Source organism: Aptenodytes patagonicus, chromosome W (genome assembly GCF_965638725.1).
Source record: "Aptenodytes patagonicus chromosome W, bAptPat1.pri.cur, whole genome shotgun sequence".
Lineage (NCBI taxonomy): Eukaryota > Metazoa > Chordata > Aves > Sphenisciformes > Spheniscidae > Aptenodytes > Aptenodytes patagonicus.
Window position 1 is genome coordinate 20,083,100 of NC_134981.1, and position 20,406 is coordinate 20,103,505.

Below are 20,406 nucleotides of genomic sequence, written 5' to 3' on the forward strand. Positions count from 1 at the left end.
TAATATGATTCAACATTTTTACACTCTATCTGGCCCGTGGAGAGGGAACACAACTTCTGCATATTCACATGTATAGCTTATGGCTTTTATGAGGGAAGGGAGGGAGGCATGCAAAAATAGAGATCGGCAACAGTGAAACTCTTAAACATATACACCTAGTAGAAGGGGAAGCTTAACCTCCTGTCCTGGTTTCGGCAGGGATAGAGTTAATTTCCTTCCTAGTAGCTGGTACAATGCTGTGTTTTGGATTTAGGAGGAGAACAAAGTTGATAACACACCGATGTTTTAGTTGTTGCTAGGTAATGCTTACACTAGCCAAGGACTTTTTAGTTTTCCATGCTCTACCGACTGAGAAGGCTGGAGGTGCACAAGAAGCTGGGAGGGGGCACAGCCAAACTGGCCAAAGGGACATTCCATACCATGTGACGTCATGCTCAGTACATAAACTGGGGAAAGCTGGCCGGGGGGGCCGCTGCTCAGGGACTGGCTGGGCATCGGTCGGCGGGTGGTGAGCAATTGTACTGTGCATCACTTGTTTTGTGTATTATTATTATTATCATATTATCATTTTATTTCAATTATTAAACTGTTTTTATCTCAACCCACGAGTTTTTCTCACTTGTGCTCTTCCAATTCTCTCCCCCATCCCACCGGGGGGTGGGGGGAGTGAGCGAGCGGCTGCGTGGTGCTTAGTTGCCGACTGAGGTTAAACCACGACACCTCCCTTCCCAATACCCTAGAATTCCTTCTTGCTTCTGATTTTCAGCAGATTATCTGCTGGGTCTCCTGAGGACTTATGTTTGAGATACTTTATAAGGGTGGTGAATTATGTCAAGTGAGGTTTATACAGCTGCCACTATAGTATTTTCCAGCTTTCTTTAAACAACAGTGTTACTGATGGCTCTGCAGAAGCACTGTGTTAAGCAGAGTAGATACCATTTTTATTTCATTTAGACCAATGAAGTTTCCTGAAGGCTGTTAGATTCTTGTGGTGGGTTGACCTTGACTAGCTGCCAGGTACCCACCAAGCCACTCTATCACTCCTCCTTCATCAACAGGACAGGGGGAGAAAAATACGATGAAAAAGCTCATGGATTGAGATAAGGACAGGGAGATCACTCACCAATTACCATCTTGGGCAAAACAGGCTCGACTTGGGGAAGATCAATTTAACTTATTGCCAATTAAAAATAGATCAGAATAGTGAGAAAAAAACAAAACCCCCCCCCTAAAAACACTTTCCCTTCACCCCCCACCCCTTCTTCCCAGGCTCAACTTCACTCCTGACTCTTCTACCTCCCCCCCCCCCCCGAGCGGAGCAAGGGGGATGGGGAATGGGGGTTAAGGTCAGTTCATAACACTGTCTCAGCAGTTCCTTCCTCCTCACACTATTCCCCTTCTCCAGTGTGGGCTCCCTCCCAAGCTCTCCTTCATGAGCTTCTCCAATATGGGTCCCTCCAACAGGCTGCAGTTCTTCAAGAACTGCTCCAGCATGGATCCTTTCCATGGGATACAGTCCTTCAGGAGCAGACTGCTCCAGCGTGTGTCCCCCGTGGGGTCACAGGTCCTGCCAGAAGACCTGCTCCAGCGTGGGCTTCCCTCCATGGGGATACTGGTCCTGCCAGGAGCCTGCTCCAGCGCGGGCTCTCCACAGGGTCACAGCCTCATTCGGGCACATCCACCTCCTCCGGTGTGGGGTCCTCCACAGGCTGCAGAGTGGATATCTGCTCCACCATGGACCTCCATGGGCTGCAGTGGGACAACCTGCCTCACCACGGTCTTCACCATGGGCTGCAGGGGAATCTCTGCTCTGGTGCCTGGAGCACCTCCTCCCCTCCTTCACTGACCTTGGTGTCTGCAGGGTTGTTTCTCTTACATTTTTTTTCACTCCTCTTTCTCCCAGCTGCTGTTGTGCAACATTTTTTACCCTTTCTTAAATATGTTATCATAGAGGCACTACCAATGTCGCTGATTGGCTCAGCTTTAGGCAGCAGCTGAAACTAGCTCTGTCGGACATGGGGGAGCTCCTGATCAGATACAGTACTATTAATTGTGGAAACATGGCCTCAAGTACGACTGCTCATATTTTTTAACTGTTGTCTATAGTATATGTAGGTAAACATTTCTTTTTTCACAGATGGCGTCTATTTTGGGGCAGAAAATCAACAGTTAATGAGTCTGAGCTGTAGGTGTTTTTACTGAAAGCCAATATACCAATCCCATGATTTCATTAAAAATACAGAGTAAAACTTCACTTGAAGTGTTAAAAACTGGCACAGGCAGGCTACAGCCTAGGAGATATTTACATGACATTTTGACAGTCATTTCAAGAACCAAGCTAAAGGTCTTAATTGAGCAGCCATTGACTAAGAATTGATAGAAATCACTTGGAATCTCTTGGCTGAACAGAACAAAAAACTGCAGTCAAATCTCATATTTCAGGTAATAATCTGATCACACACAGGGATCAAAAGAAGATACTCTCCAACCACAGCCAAACAACACAAAAATGTTTTTAGTTTTACAACTATGTCAGTGTTTTGTTTGGGATCAATATGCAAGTGAATATTCGTGATGTGTACATTTACTTCTGATTTGTCAAAGCTCAGTTAAAGCTTTGAATTTGTGAGAAAACCCAAATGTCCTAATTCTGGGTTTTGTGTTTTCATCAAAGGCCTTGCTTTCTATTTTTCTGTGTGTACTGAGAGGTGGTATCCCAGGGAACACTGGAGAAGCGTCACTGCAGACAAATTCCTTCAGTACTGGTATTTAACTACCATGCTACAAGTACAATTGTTATCTATACAAATCTTCTCCTCTTGTTTAGAAAGCTCTGAATGTACCATTTGGTACAAATGACTCTTTAGTTACTTTTTTTTTTTGTGGGAGACCGTTTCACATACCTCCAATCTTGGCATTAAAGGCGATTCCTACTGTGCAGTGCGAGTTGTTTGCAGTGGCTGCTACTTCTCCAGCACAACGGGTTCCATGCCTGCAGTCAGACAAACATTTTTTTCAGGTAAGCAAGACAATCCACCAACTCAGACTGTTGGGATTTAAAGGCATTGACTTTGCTCATCCTCAGGTGCTAAAACCACAATTATCCACAATATCTTGCACTATGTACCTCCCCGTAGCAAATTAATGCCCTTGTTACAACTTTTCCCCAAACACATTTTAACGTTATTATCATAACCATCTTCTTAAACTCTTCATGACAGACTTTCTAGCCATTGGAAACACACACAGTATGTAACAAAGACATACTAAGATGATACATAATCCACAGCAACAGAAAGAAGTCTGGGACACCAATTCTTGATTTTGAACCAATATTTACATTATGGACAGAATTTTTGTCCTCCATTCTCCCACAAGCACTCACTGACAAATATGTTGCTAGCATGTGCCTCTCTGTATAACCTCCAGTGAGCATCCTCGTTAGGTAGAGCACGTGCCCCATTCTTCCGTGAGGAAGCTGAGACTGTGCCTATGCCCACATAGCTGTTCACAGGCATGCCTAAGAGTGGCTATAAGCCAGATAGATATGCTCAAAACTGTTGTGTAAGTATATCCCGGTCATGCCTTGGGCCAACCTTGCAAGCCTGCTGTCTTTCCAGGGGCAGAAAAAACAGCTGAAGTACCCTCCTCATGGGAGCTATACTCTGCACCTGGAAGCATAGCTGGGCTGTAAGGGCATAATCTTCAGAAGCAGCTGAAGGAGAACACCAAACCTCTGGGATTTGCTCACCCCCTTGCCCACTGTGCAATGCCAGAGTGGGATGCCTTGCTTAGCCCTGATCCACACTCTCTACAAGGTGACAGTGGTCATCCATATGACCACTATGGTAGGAAAGCTGTTTCTGCTCTTCATGATTTTTGCTTGCCAATATAGGTTTAATGGAGTGTTCTCCACCAGTAAATTTTGTCCTCATCATTATGCAGCTAACCAACTCCATCACAGAAATGTGATAAAATTAATTTGGAGTGAATGGGGAACTTTAGAGAGTGTGTGTGCAGAGAGATATGGAGTTTCAGACCAGACAATTAAAGACATGGGGAGTTGACGAGATAGAGATAGAAAGATAACATAGGGCTTAGGTAGCTACAGAGAAAGAAGTTTAAAGAGTCAAGGCAAAAAATAAACAACATGGCAAGCACTTCAGAGGAGGCTAAGTGAGGTCAGTTGTGTATTCAGGCACACTTCCACTGGTGGTGGTTGAAAGACTGCTTACACGGACATCTGCTGAACAGGGGTGTTTCTGAATTAAGGTTGAAGCCTATGTTACAGACAAAAATCAGAGTTGCTTTTTCTTGGTACAGCCTGCTTTGAGAAGAGTCACTCCTTAGTTCCATATCATAAGAGGGCTTTTTCCCCCTTAACCTTTTGAGACATTTAGCTGAGAAACACTAAGACAATTTGCAATGGATTAATATAAAACAACAACTAGATAAGACCAGGAAACAAAAAAAGATGAAACAAAGATAATAAGCATTAAAAGTGATTGATTAATGCTAACTTGTTATAATTTCAAAGGACATCTTTCAATTTATCAGGTAAATTAGAAATATATTCTATGAGAAAAGTGTAATTTTTACTCACAAGACCAGCTGATTAATCCTAAAGCCGGATCAAGGTATCACAATTATACATATATCTCCTCAAACTGTTTCTTATTAACCTGTTCATAATTCATCAAGTGCTTGCCAGACTTGATCAGAGAATTTTTCAAGACTTAATTTGAAGGTTTTTTTCATATGAAGCCTATTTTTCAAGCCTAATTTTCTTCACTTGAAGAAAGCCAGTCTAACAGAACAACATCAGGCAACATCTTATCCTATTATAGAATTATTTTGAAAAGCCTGGAGTAAATCATTCAGAAATTGCAGATGAAAAGGAGTTTTAAAAAGATCCCTGTTCGTTTACAAGTATTTTCAAATAATCTTCTAGTTCCCTATTTGTTTGAAACAGTGCCTTTAAAAAATTTATTTATATTTATAGGAAAATGCCTGTCTTTAGAATTATTTAGAAGACAGAATCACAGAATCGCTGAGGTTGAAAGGGACCTTTTGAGATCATCTAGTCCACCCCTCCTGCTCAAACAGGGTCAGCTAGAGTAGGTTGCACAGGACTGAGTCCAGAGGGCCTTTGAATATCTCCACAGATGGAGACTTCACAGCCCCTCTGGGCAACCTGTCCCAGTGTTTGATCAGCCTCACAGTAAAAAAGTGGGGGTTTTATGTCCAGATGGAATTTCATGTTTTTTAATTTGTGCCCATTGCCTCTTGTCCTATCAGTGGGCACTACTGAGAAGAGTCTGGCTCCCTCATCTTCATTCCCTCCCATCAGGTATTTATACACATTGATAAGATCCCCCCTGAGCCTTCTCTTCTCCAGGCTGAAGAGTCCCAGTTCTCTCAGCCTCTCCTCATATGAAAGATTCTCTTTAATCATCTTCGTGGCTCTGACACGATTCTCAAACTTCCCTTTTTCTCATTATGATTTTGTTAGTTCTCACATATAAGTTTATAGGTGTTATCACTCAAAGTACAGATGACTATACTCTTAAAAATGTATATATGTAATTTACCACACACACACACACACACATATCATGTCGGTGCATATATTTTATTAAGAAATCACCACCTGCTTTGTGAAATGCATGTGGCCCAGATGCAGCTTCCCAGAGAGAGGCTGTGTTGGGATGAAACCTTCCCTGGGAACCAAGTTTGGAAAGAGCAGCAGAGGGAAGTGACTGGGAATGAATGAAGCTTTTTCAATAGAGAATGGGGAAAGATAAGAAACACACATGGAGAAAGAAGGCTGCCTGAAAAGGAGCAGAAACAGCTTGAGTTTGTCTGTGGTTCACAGAGGAGTATATGGATGCCTGCCACTTTAACTACATCCACTGAGCACCATCAAAAGGGTTGGATTTCCACTGGGTCACCAGACAGACCCCATTTGCAAAAGGGCCATGTAACATTTGTACATGAGAAACAGAAGGGCTGTGTGGTTGGCGCAAGAGGGAGAGAGAAAGTGTGACTGCCCCTCTCAGCAGCAACCCATAGTAAAATGGGATTACATGTAACATGAAAAACTGCACCACAAATTCCAGCTGAAGTGGAAGTGATCAGTTAGAAGTAGTTGGGGCTTTAAAAGGCTGACATGGAGGTATTATTACATATATTTATTGAATATCACATATATTTATTGAATTAAAACACAGGTAAAATTCTTATAGAAGAAAACATATTCCAGAGAAAATTAGATCTTTGGACAGTTTTACATGTGTGTTAAATTAACATTTCTGAATATTTCACTAGTCTTCACATACTGAAAAATTCTTTTTATCATATTTTGAGTCCATTAATGGTATACATTTATTTTGTAAACAGATTTTTATGTTAGAGCCTTGCTTCTCTGCCAAGATTATTGTTAATTGCATTCCACATTTATAAGGGAAATGACAAAATTAAAAGTTGCTTTATTCATTTCAAGATCATACGCATAAAATTGCATTCTTTATAAGCAGCTTCCCACTGCACGAATTAATCATATATGCAACTCAATTTCTTTTAATGTTATTGGTCCTCTAAGTAATACTTCAATTATGTTGTAAAAGGGAAGACATCCTAAAAAATATGCATTTAACAATTGTGTTCTTTCCATATTACTTTTATTTTTCTCTGTCCTAGATTTTACTTGAGGTCTACAATTGTGAACAGACCCTGAATTCTGAAAAGAAACCCAGAAAAATCATAATCAGAAAAACAAAATCAAAAAAGCCTTCTGTTTAACCGATACACTAATTTCTTAACTAATTAGATGAACAAATGTGATGCAACATATGCCTGAAATTTATTAGGTCTGCTTTAAAGCTACAAAAATTTCTGTTGAGCATGAAATCAGAAACAAACAGTTTATGGAGGCAGCATGCTATAGGACTTAACCATTAACAAGAGGTGAAACTGTTGCACTGATTTCAAGTTAGAATTTTATGTACATATACATTTCAAAACACAACAATCTGCTCCCTTTGTGGGATGCCTGCATCACACACAGCTTAAAAAATTGATGCAGTCCTAGGAGAAAGCATGACTGCCTTTCTACAAAGGCCTATTTTGATAAACATTAAAGGTAGATGCTTCATTTCACTGGATACTTTGATAGCTTATGTTGGAGGGAAATAAGCTCCCAGTGGCACTTTGAAGAGAAACTAGCTAAAAGGTTTTGCACTTGTCCTTTGTGCTAATGTCACTGTGATGTAGTATCACACAATAAAAACATGAAAGAAAGCTTGGTTATGAGGCATTCTACCCATCTACAAGGGTCTTCCACCTGGAGTCTAAAAGGAAGAAAAGGAATGGAAAGAAGAAAAGATTTTTTTATTTTATTTTAATTTTGTAAGGAGTGTGTATTGGGTTTACGTGGCAAGGTTTTGGTAGTGGGAAGGGCTGCAGGGGTGGCATCTGTGAGAAGATGCCAGAAGCTTCCCCCATGTCCGACAGAGCCAGTTCCAGCTGGCTCCAAGAGAGACCCGCCACTGGCCAAAGCTGAGCCAATCAGCGATGGTGGTAGCACCTCTGTGATAACATATTTAAGAAAAGGTAAAAAACACTGCACAACAGCAGCTGGGAGAGAGGACTGAGAAAATGTGAGAGAAGCAACTCTGCAGGCACCAAGGTCAGTGAAGAAGGAGGGGGAGGAGGTGCTAAAGGCGCCGGAGCAGAGATTCCCCTGCAGCTTGTGGTGAAGACCATGGTGAGGCAGGTTGTCCCCCTGCAGCCCACGGAGGTCCACGGTGGAGCAGCCTGTGGATGACCCCACGCCAGAGCAGGTGGATATGCCCTGAAGGAAGCTGCAGCCTGTGAAAAGCCCGTGCTGGAGCAGGCTCCTGGCAGGAACTGCTGCCTGTGGAGAGGAGCCCACACTGGAGCAGGTTTTCTGGCAGGACCTGTGGCCCTGTGGGGGACCCATGCTGGAGCAGTCTGCCTCCTGAAGGACTGTACCCCGTAGAAAGGATCCATACTGGAGCAGTTGAAGAACTGCAGCCTGTGGTAGGGACCCATGCTGGAGCAGGAGAAAAGTGTAAGGAAGGAGTGGCACAGACAAAATGTTATGAACCGACTGCAACCCCCATTCCCCATCCTCCCTGTGCCACTCGGTGGGGCAGGAGGTAGAAGAGTCAGGAGCGAAGGAGTGAAGTTGAGCCTGGGAAAAAGGGGTGAGGGGTGAGGGGAAGTTTTTTTAAGTTTTGTTTTTGCTTCTCCCTATCCTCCTCTATTTTTAATTGGCAATAAATTAAATTAATTTTCCCCAAGTCGAGTCTGTTTTGCCTGTGATGGTAATTGCTGAGTCATCTCCCTGTTTTTATCTCTACCCATGAGCTTTTTCACCTTATTTTCTCCCCCTGTCCTGTTGAGGTGGGAGAGTGAGAGAATGGCTTGGTGGGCGCCTGGCAGCCAGCCAAGGTTAACCCACCGCAGACATGAAAAATCCCTTTTCAAAGACAGATTTAGGCTCAAGAGGGAGAGGAAATCTCCATGAAAAGGTGTATGTCACTTTTTGCTGCTGCTGCATGAATGAAGAGGAACTGAGCACTTGGATGGTAAAGGTACAGTCTTTTGATAGCTCTCTAAGAGTAAGATAAGCAAAAGAGAAATTTAAGGATCATACACTGATCTGTTACACAAAGTAACTTTTTTTACTACCAGATTGTCTTTGAGATGGGGACAGGTGAATATTTCAAGCAATGGATATTTCAAAGATGACAACATTAAAACAAACACATGGAATGCTTCACATCCCACTCATATCTTAGATTTAACAGCATGGGTAACAGTGATGTTCCCTTGCCACTCTATATTTGTTAGCTGTTAGCAGCAAAAAGCTAATTTCTCAGAAGTGTGAAGTTCTGATATGAGCCCAGCAAAGGACTGTGATACTACAATATTAATTACCAATTTACAGGTTTTTTTATGTGAGTGGGTAAATGAATCTGAATGTATAAAACAAATATGCCTTTTTTTTCTGTATTTATTTACCAAAGGCAAAACAAATAATGAATAAAAGCTCTGATGGAGCCACTGAAATATGACATAGAATCAGAAATAGGCAAACAAAATCAACAAATAATATATTTAGCCAAGTATATAGTTTTATGTATTAAAAATAAAAATTATTATTTACTGATGTCTTATGATGTTTTAGCCCAGGGTGAAATTTTAATTCATCCTGTTTTCTGGAGGGAATTGATGAAAAAGGAATAAATTAGTTCAAAAGCCACCAAACAGCAAAACTCTGGTAGTTAAGCTTTTTTTTATATAGCCTTTCATATTAACTGTACAGTAACATTCTTAAGGCAGGGAACCCAATTCTTTTTCACATTCATTAAAGTAAATCACAACTAAAACCAGTGCAGTTCAGCAGCAATATCAAGTCCAATACTCTCTTGGAACAGTATATTGCTACCTAGATATACCTAATCAAAAAGACTATTCCATGTGCTTTTGAAACAGAAGAATATGTGGCTGCTTAAACTCAAAGGCTTCCTTGCCACATAAGGAAAAAGATCTTTCTTTGACCTAATTCAAGCTAACTGAGAGGCTGTAGAGGGAATGGAATGTCACAGAATAGGGAGGATGTGCTCCAAACAATTTCGGCAATCTTTTTATGCTTATACATTGGTTGATCTCTTTTTGTGTGCAGTCCAAAGAATAGAGTAGCACACACACTTGGGAGGAACTACATATCTATCTGTATTTTCCCTTTCCCCATTCTTAATCTGTGACGCTACAGTTTAATCACTTCACTCATGACATACAGAAAAGAGGACGAATGAAGGCCCAAATTTAAATCTCATATATGGAACGTGGCTAGCAAAACTGGTAACAGGAACTACTGTATTATACAACTTAATAAGGGAAGGAGATGGACAAAATAGGACATGCATTTTTGCACTATGAAAACTCTTGTAATCACCTTGTAAAAATGGTCAATTTAGCTATTTTTTCAAACTTGCACTTATTGGTAAGAGTTCAATATAAAAATTAAACTGGCTCTCCCCAGTCTGCAACAAAGAGTCTCCATAAAGAGAATGGATCCTAGGATTTAGATTCTGTAGCATCCTAATAACCTTGGCTTTTAATGATGATGAAATAATACTGTAGTCCTACATAAATAATCTTTGCATCTTCCTAAGCCAATCACTAATAATACAAAACAGAATAAACCACATTCCTAGTACCATCTGTTTCTTGATTCGGTCACTATCCCTCTCTTAGATATTAATATTGCCAGCAGATGGCAGCAATAAGTAACCTACACAGAGTCATTTCTTGCCGAAATCCACTTTGTTTCCACAAATTAGAAAAACTTTAGTTCTTTGGGGAGAAGAAAGAAGAGACTGCAGGTCTGTGACAGCCTTTCAGTCATTTTCTATACAAGGTTAGACAGGGCTGACACATGCTTTAGGTAATTTATTGAGGAGCAGTTGATCTCCAAAGGAGTTCCTACAAATACGTTTCATTTTTCACTTCAGTATCAGCATACACATAATGCAAGCAATATATACAAGAGGGGAGAGAAAAAATTATTTCTGGGAAAAGTCTTGATTTCCAACCCCTATTTTAGTGCCCATTGTTTACCACCAAATTACCTGCTTTAGTATCACTTATCTGCTGAGAAAATGCATCTTTGAACCTTCTCTATGTAAACACAAGCACACTTAACATATACATTATAATGCACAACCATGGTTGACTGTTTCTCCCTTGCTTCAGTAACTGCCATAGTTATAAACAGCAGGCATACCTTTTGGGAATTAATGAAACATGTTTGAAGTGCTAAACATTGGGCATGTTATGCTTTCATACCAGTGTGACTCTAATCCTGAAGACTGTCCATCAGATGATGGACACAGGGAGTACATCTTGGAAAGTAGAGGGAGGGGACAGAGAAATCATGGGACATACAGCCTTCATGATTCCTTTGTCTATACCAAACTGCCTCTCAAAGAAGCACCTTAGAGTTCCTAAGCCCCCAGGGTTAGTGGGGGAGAATAATAAATGGAGAGCAACAAAACCATCTCTGAAAATAATCATAAGATAAATTCTGAATATGGAAGCTACAGGGGAAATAATTTGTATTGGGTCTTGTGGGAGACTGGCTGGCTGAGCAGAGGCATGTCAACATAGAATTGATAAGTCAGCAGGATCTCAAGAAGTGGCGAAAACAGCTGGTGTGAGAACTAATAAAGTGCAAGGACACACTGACCTTGTTTACTCCGGCATAAAGCCGACAAGAAAGTTGTGGTTAGCAAAAGGGAACGGCAGCTGGAGGAAACAGGGTGTTGGGAGAAACAAGATGTGTATGTAAATGTTGGGAGAAACAAGGTGTGTATGTAAAGGCTGGCATTTAGGCTACTAACCAATAAGGAGCTTGGCTTTTGTAATATGTATGAGCTAATTAAGGAACCTATAAAGTGTGATGATTGTATTCTAATAAACGAAGTCTGCTGATCCCTCACATTGAGTGACTGCTCCTTCCCTCTGCTTTGGCAAATGGCACGACATTTGGCGCCCGAACAAGGGACCCAGCGACCCGATAGCGGAGTCCGGAAGCCACGGCCAGTAGAGAACTAAAGTGCGGTCCTGTAAGCAGCGCAGGAGGTGAAAGGGATATTCGTCCCCGCACCCGGGAGCACCTAAAGAGGCTGTCCCGCCAGCTACGCGCCGCCGAAGTCTGCAAAGGCTGCAATAGAGCGCTCTTTAAAGGTATGAACAGGCAAGCGGCGTATAACTTGCTCAAATGCTTCTTAGAGAAGCGGGGCACAGAAGGGGTAGATTTAAAGAAGGAACTCCCTGACTTGTTAGAGTATGGGGTAGCCCGGGGAATTTTTTCAGATTCTAATACGGACTGATAAGGGAGCAGTCTGGCCAACTGCCTCCCAGTGAGCGACCGCTATCATGGAAACAGAGGCGGCAGCTGTGTTGCTCGTAAGCATCCTCTCCAAGAGAGGGATCGAGACAACGGTAAAACAATTATGTGCGTTGATTAGGACAACGTTGGGGACATTTTAAGGACAGTCAAACTATTTTTTCTGACCTTGAGTGGCGAGAGCTTGGCAATACTATGTGGGAGCAGACTATCACGGGGGATGAAAAGTCAAAGAAGGAGATTAAAACAGTGCGGGAACTATGGAGGTCTGTATCAGAGACTTTAAAAGCCATGAAAGCTGAAAGAAAGGTGGCTTGTGCAGCCACTCAAATGCTAGCCCCAGAACCCTTGCCTGATAGACCGAAGAATACAACATCTGGACTGTTTCGGTTCTTTGGGCCGTCGGCAGTCCGAGGTATGTCGGGTACCCCCAAACGAACTGCCTTGGAAGCCAAGTATAGTGTTCTGGGGGGTGACGGCGCTTCTGAACTGCTTGAAACGTACCCTCCGCTTACGGACTGCAAAGATGCAGAAACTAGCGGTAACGGGGCCCCTCTTTCACCTGAGGCGGTCACGGAAGAGCGACGACCCGGAGAGGAGGAGCGGCTGGTTCCGTTAACCCCTCCGTGGCCAACAGCCCCACCTCTAGGAGTCTCTTCAGGTGCGTCTACTCCACCACAGGGTGACAGCAAAGAACAGAGTATGGCTGGGACTAATGAGCTCCTGAAGAAGGTGGTGCAACAGTTACAGGACTTAACAATTACAGCCCAGAGGGGAGGAATAGAACACCTGTCCGGGGCATCAGGGGAATCCCTACCCCCTTGCCTCTCTGGACCACCAGCGACGGTTCAGCCCAGACGCTGGAGCGAAGTGGCTAGAGACGCTATGCTGGACGGGCAGTGGCAAGCGGCATCCAGCTTGGGGGCGAGTGCTTTTCCTGTGCTGCAAGAGAATAACGGCAATAAGTGGGCACCTCACGATTGGAAAATCCTTCAGCAAGCAAAAAACACTGTGTCCCAGTATGGGATAAAATCAGAAGCTTCACGTCAAATTGTAATCTGGATTTTTTCGGCTGACCTGATGTGCCCTTCTGACTGCCAAAACCTTATGCGGCTTTTATTGTCACCTACACAGTATTTGTTGTGGGGGTCGGAATGGTCACGGCGGGCGGCAAGTGCTGCGGCACAGCATCAAACGCAGGGGGATCCCCTCTATGGGATTACCGTGGAAATGATAACGGGGACGGGAAGGTTTAATGATATTAATGCTCAGTTGTTTTTTCCTATTGCTTTGTTGCAGTTGTCTGCCAAACTGGTGCTAGATGCCTTTTTAGCCTTACCCGGTTCGTCCACTCCATCCTTTAGTTCTGTACAGCAAGGTGCCACTGAAGCGTATAGTCATTTTGTCGATCGCTTGTGGGGGGCGATATGTGAAAAAAAAAAAAAAAAAAAAAAAGAGAGAAAAAAAAAAAGAAAAAAAAAAAAGAGAGAGAAAAAAAAAAAGAGAGAGAAAAAAAAAGAGAGAGAGAAAAAAAAAAAGAAAAAAAAACCAACAAACAAAAAAAACAAAAACAAAGAGTGCCTACAGTGTGTACCGTGAGTATTGTGTCAGTGTTACCATTGTGATAAGAAGTGGTGGGCCCGGTGCACGCGCGCACAAAGGTGATCTGAAACTTGCTATCTGAAAGAAATAGTGCTGTATAGAATATTAATAACCACTGGACACGAAATACAGTTCACGAAACTGCCAAATTGATTATTGTTTGTATAAAAAATAAAAAAAATAAAAAAAAAATATTAAAAAAAAAAAAAAAAAAAAAAAAAAAAAAAAAGAAAGGCAATTCGCCTAGAAGAGAAAATGTTGAGCCAGGCAGATGTGATCGTAATTGGGCTAATCTTAATAATCCCAGGGTCGGCAACTATACATGGCATTAACCCAAGGGAAAATATGTGGGTAACCTGGGCAAATAAAACAGGACAGCCCGCATTTTGCCTTTCCCTCGCCTCAGCAACTGAGCCGTTTAGGACTTGTTTGTTAGGTATGCCTGGATATAAGGAAGGTGACTTTGCCAGGTTCAGTACTGGCAGTTGTACTAATGTGACTGCAACTAGCAACTGTAGTGCTAACTTGATAAAAGGATTAAATCACTCGCTACCCTGGAATCCCCAGGAGTTGGAACTATTAGGGTCGATGCGAGTTGGAAATACATCTAAAAATTGGACTCAGACATGTTTTATATTTGGGGGACCCCTACAGACGGGTATCCACTTCTACCAGGCAAGAAACTGGACAGGGTGGACTAATGTCACCTCTCACGCATCTTACTACAAGTATCAGGATGCGGGCGATTTTTGTGGTACCAATGACAGTGGTAACAGCTATGCTTTAGGAGCGGCTGGAGCGGAAACAAAGGGAGGAATAGGGATCTGGAACAATGGTACCCCAAAGGCGTTGCCCCCACAGGTATTTTTAATATGTGGGGACAGGGCCTGGCAGGGTATCCCAGCAAATGCTGTAGGAGGGCCATGCTACTTAGGAAAATTGACCTTGCTGGCTCCGGGAGAAAATTGGTGGAAAACCATAACAAGAAAAGGGCAACAACAAAGACGAAAAAGAGCCGCCACGGGTCTTTCCCCAGACTGTCGTGATGACGTAATTCTACCTAGCGACACCGAAAAGGTCTTCCTTTCACTATTTGTACCAGGTGCTGCAGATGCGAGGGCCCTAAATGAGGTAGGGAAATTAGCTTGTTGGGCTAAAAAGCAGGCTGATATGACAACAGAGCTTATTGAAAAATTACTTGCAGATCAGGATAGCTTCCATCATGCAATTTTACAGAATAGAGCTGCTATTGACTTTCTGTTATTAGCACAAGGACATGGGTGTGAGGATTTTGAAGGGATGTGTTGTATGAATCTGTCTGACCATGGGGAGTCAATCCACAAACAGCTACAATGGTTAAAGGACCACACCAAGAATATTCAACAAGATCACGGGTTATTCGATACCTGGCTTAAGAATATATTTGGGGAACTGCCATCTTGGATAATAAGTTTAATAAAAGAAAGTTTATGCATTTTAATTGTTATATTAGTAATAAGTATATGCTCTTGTATAATTTTTAGCTGTGTGAAGAAAGCAATTATGAAAATTGTTAATCAAGTCTGGGTTGCTCAAAAACAAGAAGGGGGAATTGTGGAGGAGTGGCTGGTACAGCAGGGGCACGATCTAGTATCCATGAGCAACCCATGTTTTTAACAGTAGCAGGGATATGCTGACAAAAACGGCTGGTGACCTTGACCATCCTTCCCTGAGCAGAAGAAGGAGCCTCACTACGTGATGAACAACAACAGCGGAACAACACCCAGGATAAGGAGGAGGCACAGATCGGCGAGACCAGCCGGCAGCTACCAATGAGAAGGGCTAACTAATTGGCTAGGCCTAGGAGGGTGGTTAAAGGGAATAATTCAGAGCCTAATATTAATACTAATAATAGTGATTATAGGATTATTGTTGTTTAGTTGTGCTTTGTCTTGTATTAAACGATTAATAACACGTATATCTAGTGACGCTTGGCTAGCCCAAAATAAAAACGGGGGAATTGTGGGAGACTGGCTGGCTGAGCAGAGGCATGTCAACATAGAATTGATAAGTCAGCAGGATCTCAAGAAGTGGCGAAAACAGCTGGTGTGAGAACTAATAAAGTGCAAGGACACACTGACCTTGTTTACTCCGGCATAAAGCCGACAAGAAAGTTGTGGTTAGCAAAAGGGAACGGCAGCTGGAGGAAACAGGGTGTTGGGAGAAACAAGATGTGTATGTAAATGTTGGGAGAAACAAGGTGTGTATGTAAAGGCTGGCATTTAGGCTACTAACCAATAAGGAGCTTGGCTTTTGTAATATGTATGAGCTAATTAAGGAACCTATAAAGTGTGATGATTGTATTCTAATAAACGAAGTCTGCTGATCCCTCACATTGAGTGACTGCTCCTTCCCTCTGCTTTGGCAAATGGCACGACAGGGTCTGGCTGGGATGGAATTAATTTTTCCATAGCAGCCCTCATAGTGCTGTACTTTATAGTTGTAGCTAGAATGGTGTTGATAACACACCAGTGTTTTGGCAACTGCTGAGCAGTGCTCACACAGCATCAAGGCTGTCTCTCCAACCCCCCCACCCCACCCAAAGACCCATAGGCTGGGGGTAGGCAAGAGGTTGCGAGGGGACACAGCTGGGACAGCTGACCCAAACTGACCAAAGGGATATTCCATACCATATGATGTCATGCTCAGCAATAAAAGCTAAGAGAAAGGAGGAGGAGCAGGGGGCATTCTTTATTAAGGCGTTTGTCTTCCTAAGCAACTGCTACGTGTACTGAGACCCTATTTCCCAGGAAGTCGCTGGACATCACCTGCTGATGGGAAGTAGAGAATAAATCTTTTTGCATTCCTTTTTTCTTCCACGCATGGCCTTTGCTTTTCTTTATTAAACTGCCTTTATCTTTACCCACAAGTTTTTCATCTTATTTTGTCCCCCTGTCCCGCTGAGGAGGGGGAATAATAGAGCAGCTTGGTGGGCACCTGGCGACTAGCCAAGGTTAACCCACCACAGTCCTTTGAGGCACCCAACGTGAGGCACAGGACAACAGCAGTTTTGAACTGAGTGTGCTATAGCTATAGTACTTATTAAGTGGCAAGCTTCTGTGCGAGTCATGGAGTTTGCTGGCTGCATTGCTTACCTCTTCATTTTGCTGAGCTTGGGAACATGTTAATACTAACAATGGCTATATACTTGTCCCTGGCATTGATGCCCTTACTGTGCTGGGGGAGTTATCTTGTGCAGAAGATGAGGGAATACACCTCCCTCTTCCTATCCGGGATTGATGTGGGTGGTTTTATTGTGCAGGCTCCCAAGGTCCTTGTTCATGCTTATGTGAGCTGTTTAATACTAATTAATATTGTCCTCTTCTTGTCAGGTTTGTGGAATCTGGTTTCATCCTGGCGTAAGAGGAGACAACTTTTGGGTGAGACGATACTGCAATGTACCCTGAGGCGGCCGGTCCCTGGGTGGCAGGGTGTGTGGAAGGATTTGGGCAGGTGCCTAGGGTACTTATCACCTCCTGGGATTTTACACCTGAACAGGCAAGTAATCCTGGTAGATTGACATGCCACCTGATAGTAGGGTGCCTTGCCTACCCCAATGAAAACCAGCAGCTTCTAGCACTGTACTGGGGCTTGGCCTGTACCTATCAGGCCATGGTTCAGTACTGTCAGAGGAACATGGTTAAGACAGGGTCCCAAACCACATCTGAGGACACCATGGTTGAGATAGGGACCTACAGCAGTCACCCCAGTAGAGAAAAAGAAACACTGGACAAGGAGGTCAATGGGTCCATATCATTGATTAGTAAGGGAGGAGGAGGAGGAAGGATGTTATCAGGAAGCCAGTCTTTCAGCAAAGAAATGGGAGGAAGAAGCAAGAGAAATCACCCAAGAGGTAGAAACTACCCAGTTGCTGACCTCAGAAGAACTTCGAGATGTGGAAAGACAACACTCACCAGCCAGGTGAGCAGATTGCTGCCTGGCTGCTCCAATGCTGGGATAGGGGGGCCAACAGTCAGCAACTGGAAGTTAAGGAAGCCCAACAGCTGGGATCCCTTGCTAGAAACCAGGGAATTGACAGAGGAATTGGAAAAGAGGCAGCAATTCGCAGTCTCTGCAAATGACTCCCATCAAGTGTGAGGGCAAGATATCCTTTCAAGGAAGATCTTGCTAATTACCAAGGAAAGCGGACTACTGCTGAGGAAGGCATCCAGTACCTGAGAGAATTAGCAGTGCTGGAAGTCATCTACAGTGACCTGGATGACAACCAGGTCTCCAAAGATCCGGATGACGTCCTGTGCATACAGGCCATGTGGAGGAACGTGGTTCAAAACACCCCAGCGTCATATTCTAACAGCTTCGCGACAACGTATTGCCCAGATGCAGATACACCAGCTGTGGAGAGAGCATCTTCCTGGCTCCAAAATTTTGAAGAAAATCTCTGTCCCTCCTCATCCCCACAGGCCAGCGCCTCGGTTGTCGGGCGCCCCATGGAGCCAGTCCCCTCCTGCCCCAGTCAGAGAGAAAGGGAGTCCCAGGCACATGCTGCATGGCGCAGTCTGGTTCTTCCTGAGTGACCAGGGGGAGGACATGAGGAAGTGGGATGGTGAGCCCACCTTTAAGCTGGAAGCCCATGTATGCAAACTGAGGGGGAAGAGAGCTGCTAAGAAGGGACCACCCAAGAAGGCTGTCAGCTTAGTTGCTGTAGAGACACAAGAAGGCAATCAGCTATCCCCCAGACGTAGAAGAAAGACTGAGATCACCTCCCTTGATCCTGGTGAGGGGACTTCTGGTCTGGCACTGAAAGGGTCAGAGAGTGAATACTCCGACCAGGAACAGGAATAGAGAGGGTCCCTGCCTTCAGCCAGGAGGAGGAAAGGGATGACTTGGTTTACTGAACTGTGTGGATTCAGTGGCCTGACATATCAGATCCACAGAAGTATAAAGCTATGGTAGACACTGCTGCACAGTGTACGCTGGTGCCATCAGATATAGAGGCATGGAACCCATCTGGATCTCTGGAGTGACAACGGGATCCCAACAATTGAGTTTATTGGAGGCTGAGGTGAGCTTAGCAGGGGACAAGTGGAAAAAGCTCCCCATTGTGACTGACCCGGAGGCTTCGTGTATCCTTGGCACAGACTACCTCAGGAGAAAATACTTCAAGGACCCAAAAGGGTACCGATGGGCTTTTGGTGTAGCCACCATGAATACAGAGAAGATTAAACAGCTGTCTACCCTGCCTGGCTTCTTGGAAGATCCCTTCGTTGTAGGCTTGCTGCGTTGCAAAGAACAGCAGAGTTTGTTTTCACGAGGAGGGCTGCCCAATACACCTTCAATTGACTGCCCCAGGGATGGAAGCACAGTCCATTTGTCATGGACTAATCCAGACTGCACTGCAACAGGGTAATGCCCCTGAACATCTGCAATACATCAATGACATGATTGTGTGCAACAACAAAGCAGTAGAACTGTTTGAGAAGGGAAGAAGAATAATCCAGATTCTTCTGAAAGCTGGTTTCACCATAAAAAAAAGCAAGGTCAAGGGCCCTTCACAGGAGATCCAGTTCTTGGGAGTGAAATGGCAGGATGGACATCGTCACATCCCTATGGATGTGATCAATAAGATAGCAACTATGTCCCCACCAGCTAACAAGAAAGAAACACAAGCTTTCCTAGGCCTTGTGGGATTCTCAAGAATGCATATTCCAGGTCATAGTCAGCTTGTGAGCCCTCTCTATCGAATGACCCGAAAGAAGGACTATTTTGAGTGGGGCTCTGAGCAACAGCAAGCCTTTGAGCAGATCAAACAGGAGATAGCTCGTGTGGTAGCCCTTAGGCCTGTCCGTACAGGACCAGCTGTGCAAAATGTGCTCTACACTGCAGCTGAGGAGCATGGCCTCACCTGGAGCTTCTGGCAGAAAACACCAAGAGAAACCCGAGGTCGACCTCTAGGGTTTTGGAGCCGGGGGTATCGAGGATCAGAAGCCCACTACACCCCGACTGAAAAAGATATGCTAGCAGCATATGAGGGGGTTTGAGCCACTTCAGAAGTTTTTGGTACAGAAGCATGTCTCCTCTTGGCACCGTGATTGCCTGTGCTACAATGGATGTTCAAAGGAAACATCCCCTCTAACCATCATGCAACTGACGCTACATGGAGTAAGTGGGTAGCATTGATCATGCAACGGGCTCGAATGGGGAACCCCAAATGCCCAGGAATCCTGGAAGAGATGATGGACTGGCCCGAAGGCAGAGATTTTGGAGCATCTCCTGGGGAGGTGGCTCATGCCCAAGAGGCACCACCATATAATGAGTTATCAGAAGATGAAAGGCATTATTCTCTGTTTACTGATGGATCCTGTCATTTTGTAGGAAACCATGAGAAGTGTAAAGCTGCTGTGTGGATTCCCACACGACAAGTCGTTGAAGCCACTGAAGGAGAAGGTGAGTCAACTCAGTTTGCAGAAGTGAAAGCCATCCAACTAGCCCTAGATATTGCTGAACGAGAAAACTGGCCAGTACTCTTATCTCTATACTGACTCCTGGATGGTGGCAAACGCCCTGTGGGGGTGGTTGCAGCAATGGCAGAAGACCAATTGGCAGCGCAGAGGTCAACCCATCTGGGCTGCTGCATTGTGGCAAGATATTGCTGCCTGGGTGGAGAACCTGGTTGTAAAAGTCTGTCACGTAGATGCTCACATACCTAAGAGTCGGGCCACTGAAGAACATCAAAACAACCAGCAGGTGGATCAGGCTGCTAAGATTGAAGTGGCTCAGGTGGATCTGGACTGGCAACATAAGGGTGAATTATTTATAGCTCGGTGGGCCTCAAGCCATCAAGGAAGAGATGCAACATACAGATG

The 20,406-nt window shown here is 44.0% G+C and overlaps 1 protein-coding gene and 1 long non-coding RNA gene across 2 annotated transcripts in view; one reads left to right on the plus strand and one right to left on the minus strand.

The window, feature by feature from the left end:
• LOC143172146 (proprotein convertase subtilisin/kexin type 5-like) overlaps nucleotides 1–20,406 on the minus strand; it is a 276,611-nt gene that overhangs the window by 121,391 nt on the left and 134,814 nt on the right. The window contains exon 6 of the mRNA XM_076361408.1: nucleotides 2,904–2,992. Within this exon, the coding sequence (XP_076217523.1) occupies nucleotides 2,904–2,992 (89 nt within the window). The remainder of the gene's footprint in view (nucleotides 1–2,903; nucleotides 2,993–20,406) is intronic.
• Nucleotides 11,164–15,915, plus strand: LOC143172147 (uncharacterized). Its single transcript, XR_012997307.1, has 2 exons — nucleotides 11,164–11,778; nucleotides 15,203–15,915. It is a non-coding gene; the product is annotated as an uncharacterized LOC143172147 (long non-coding RNA).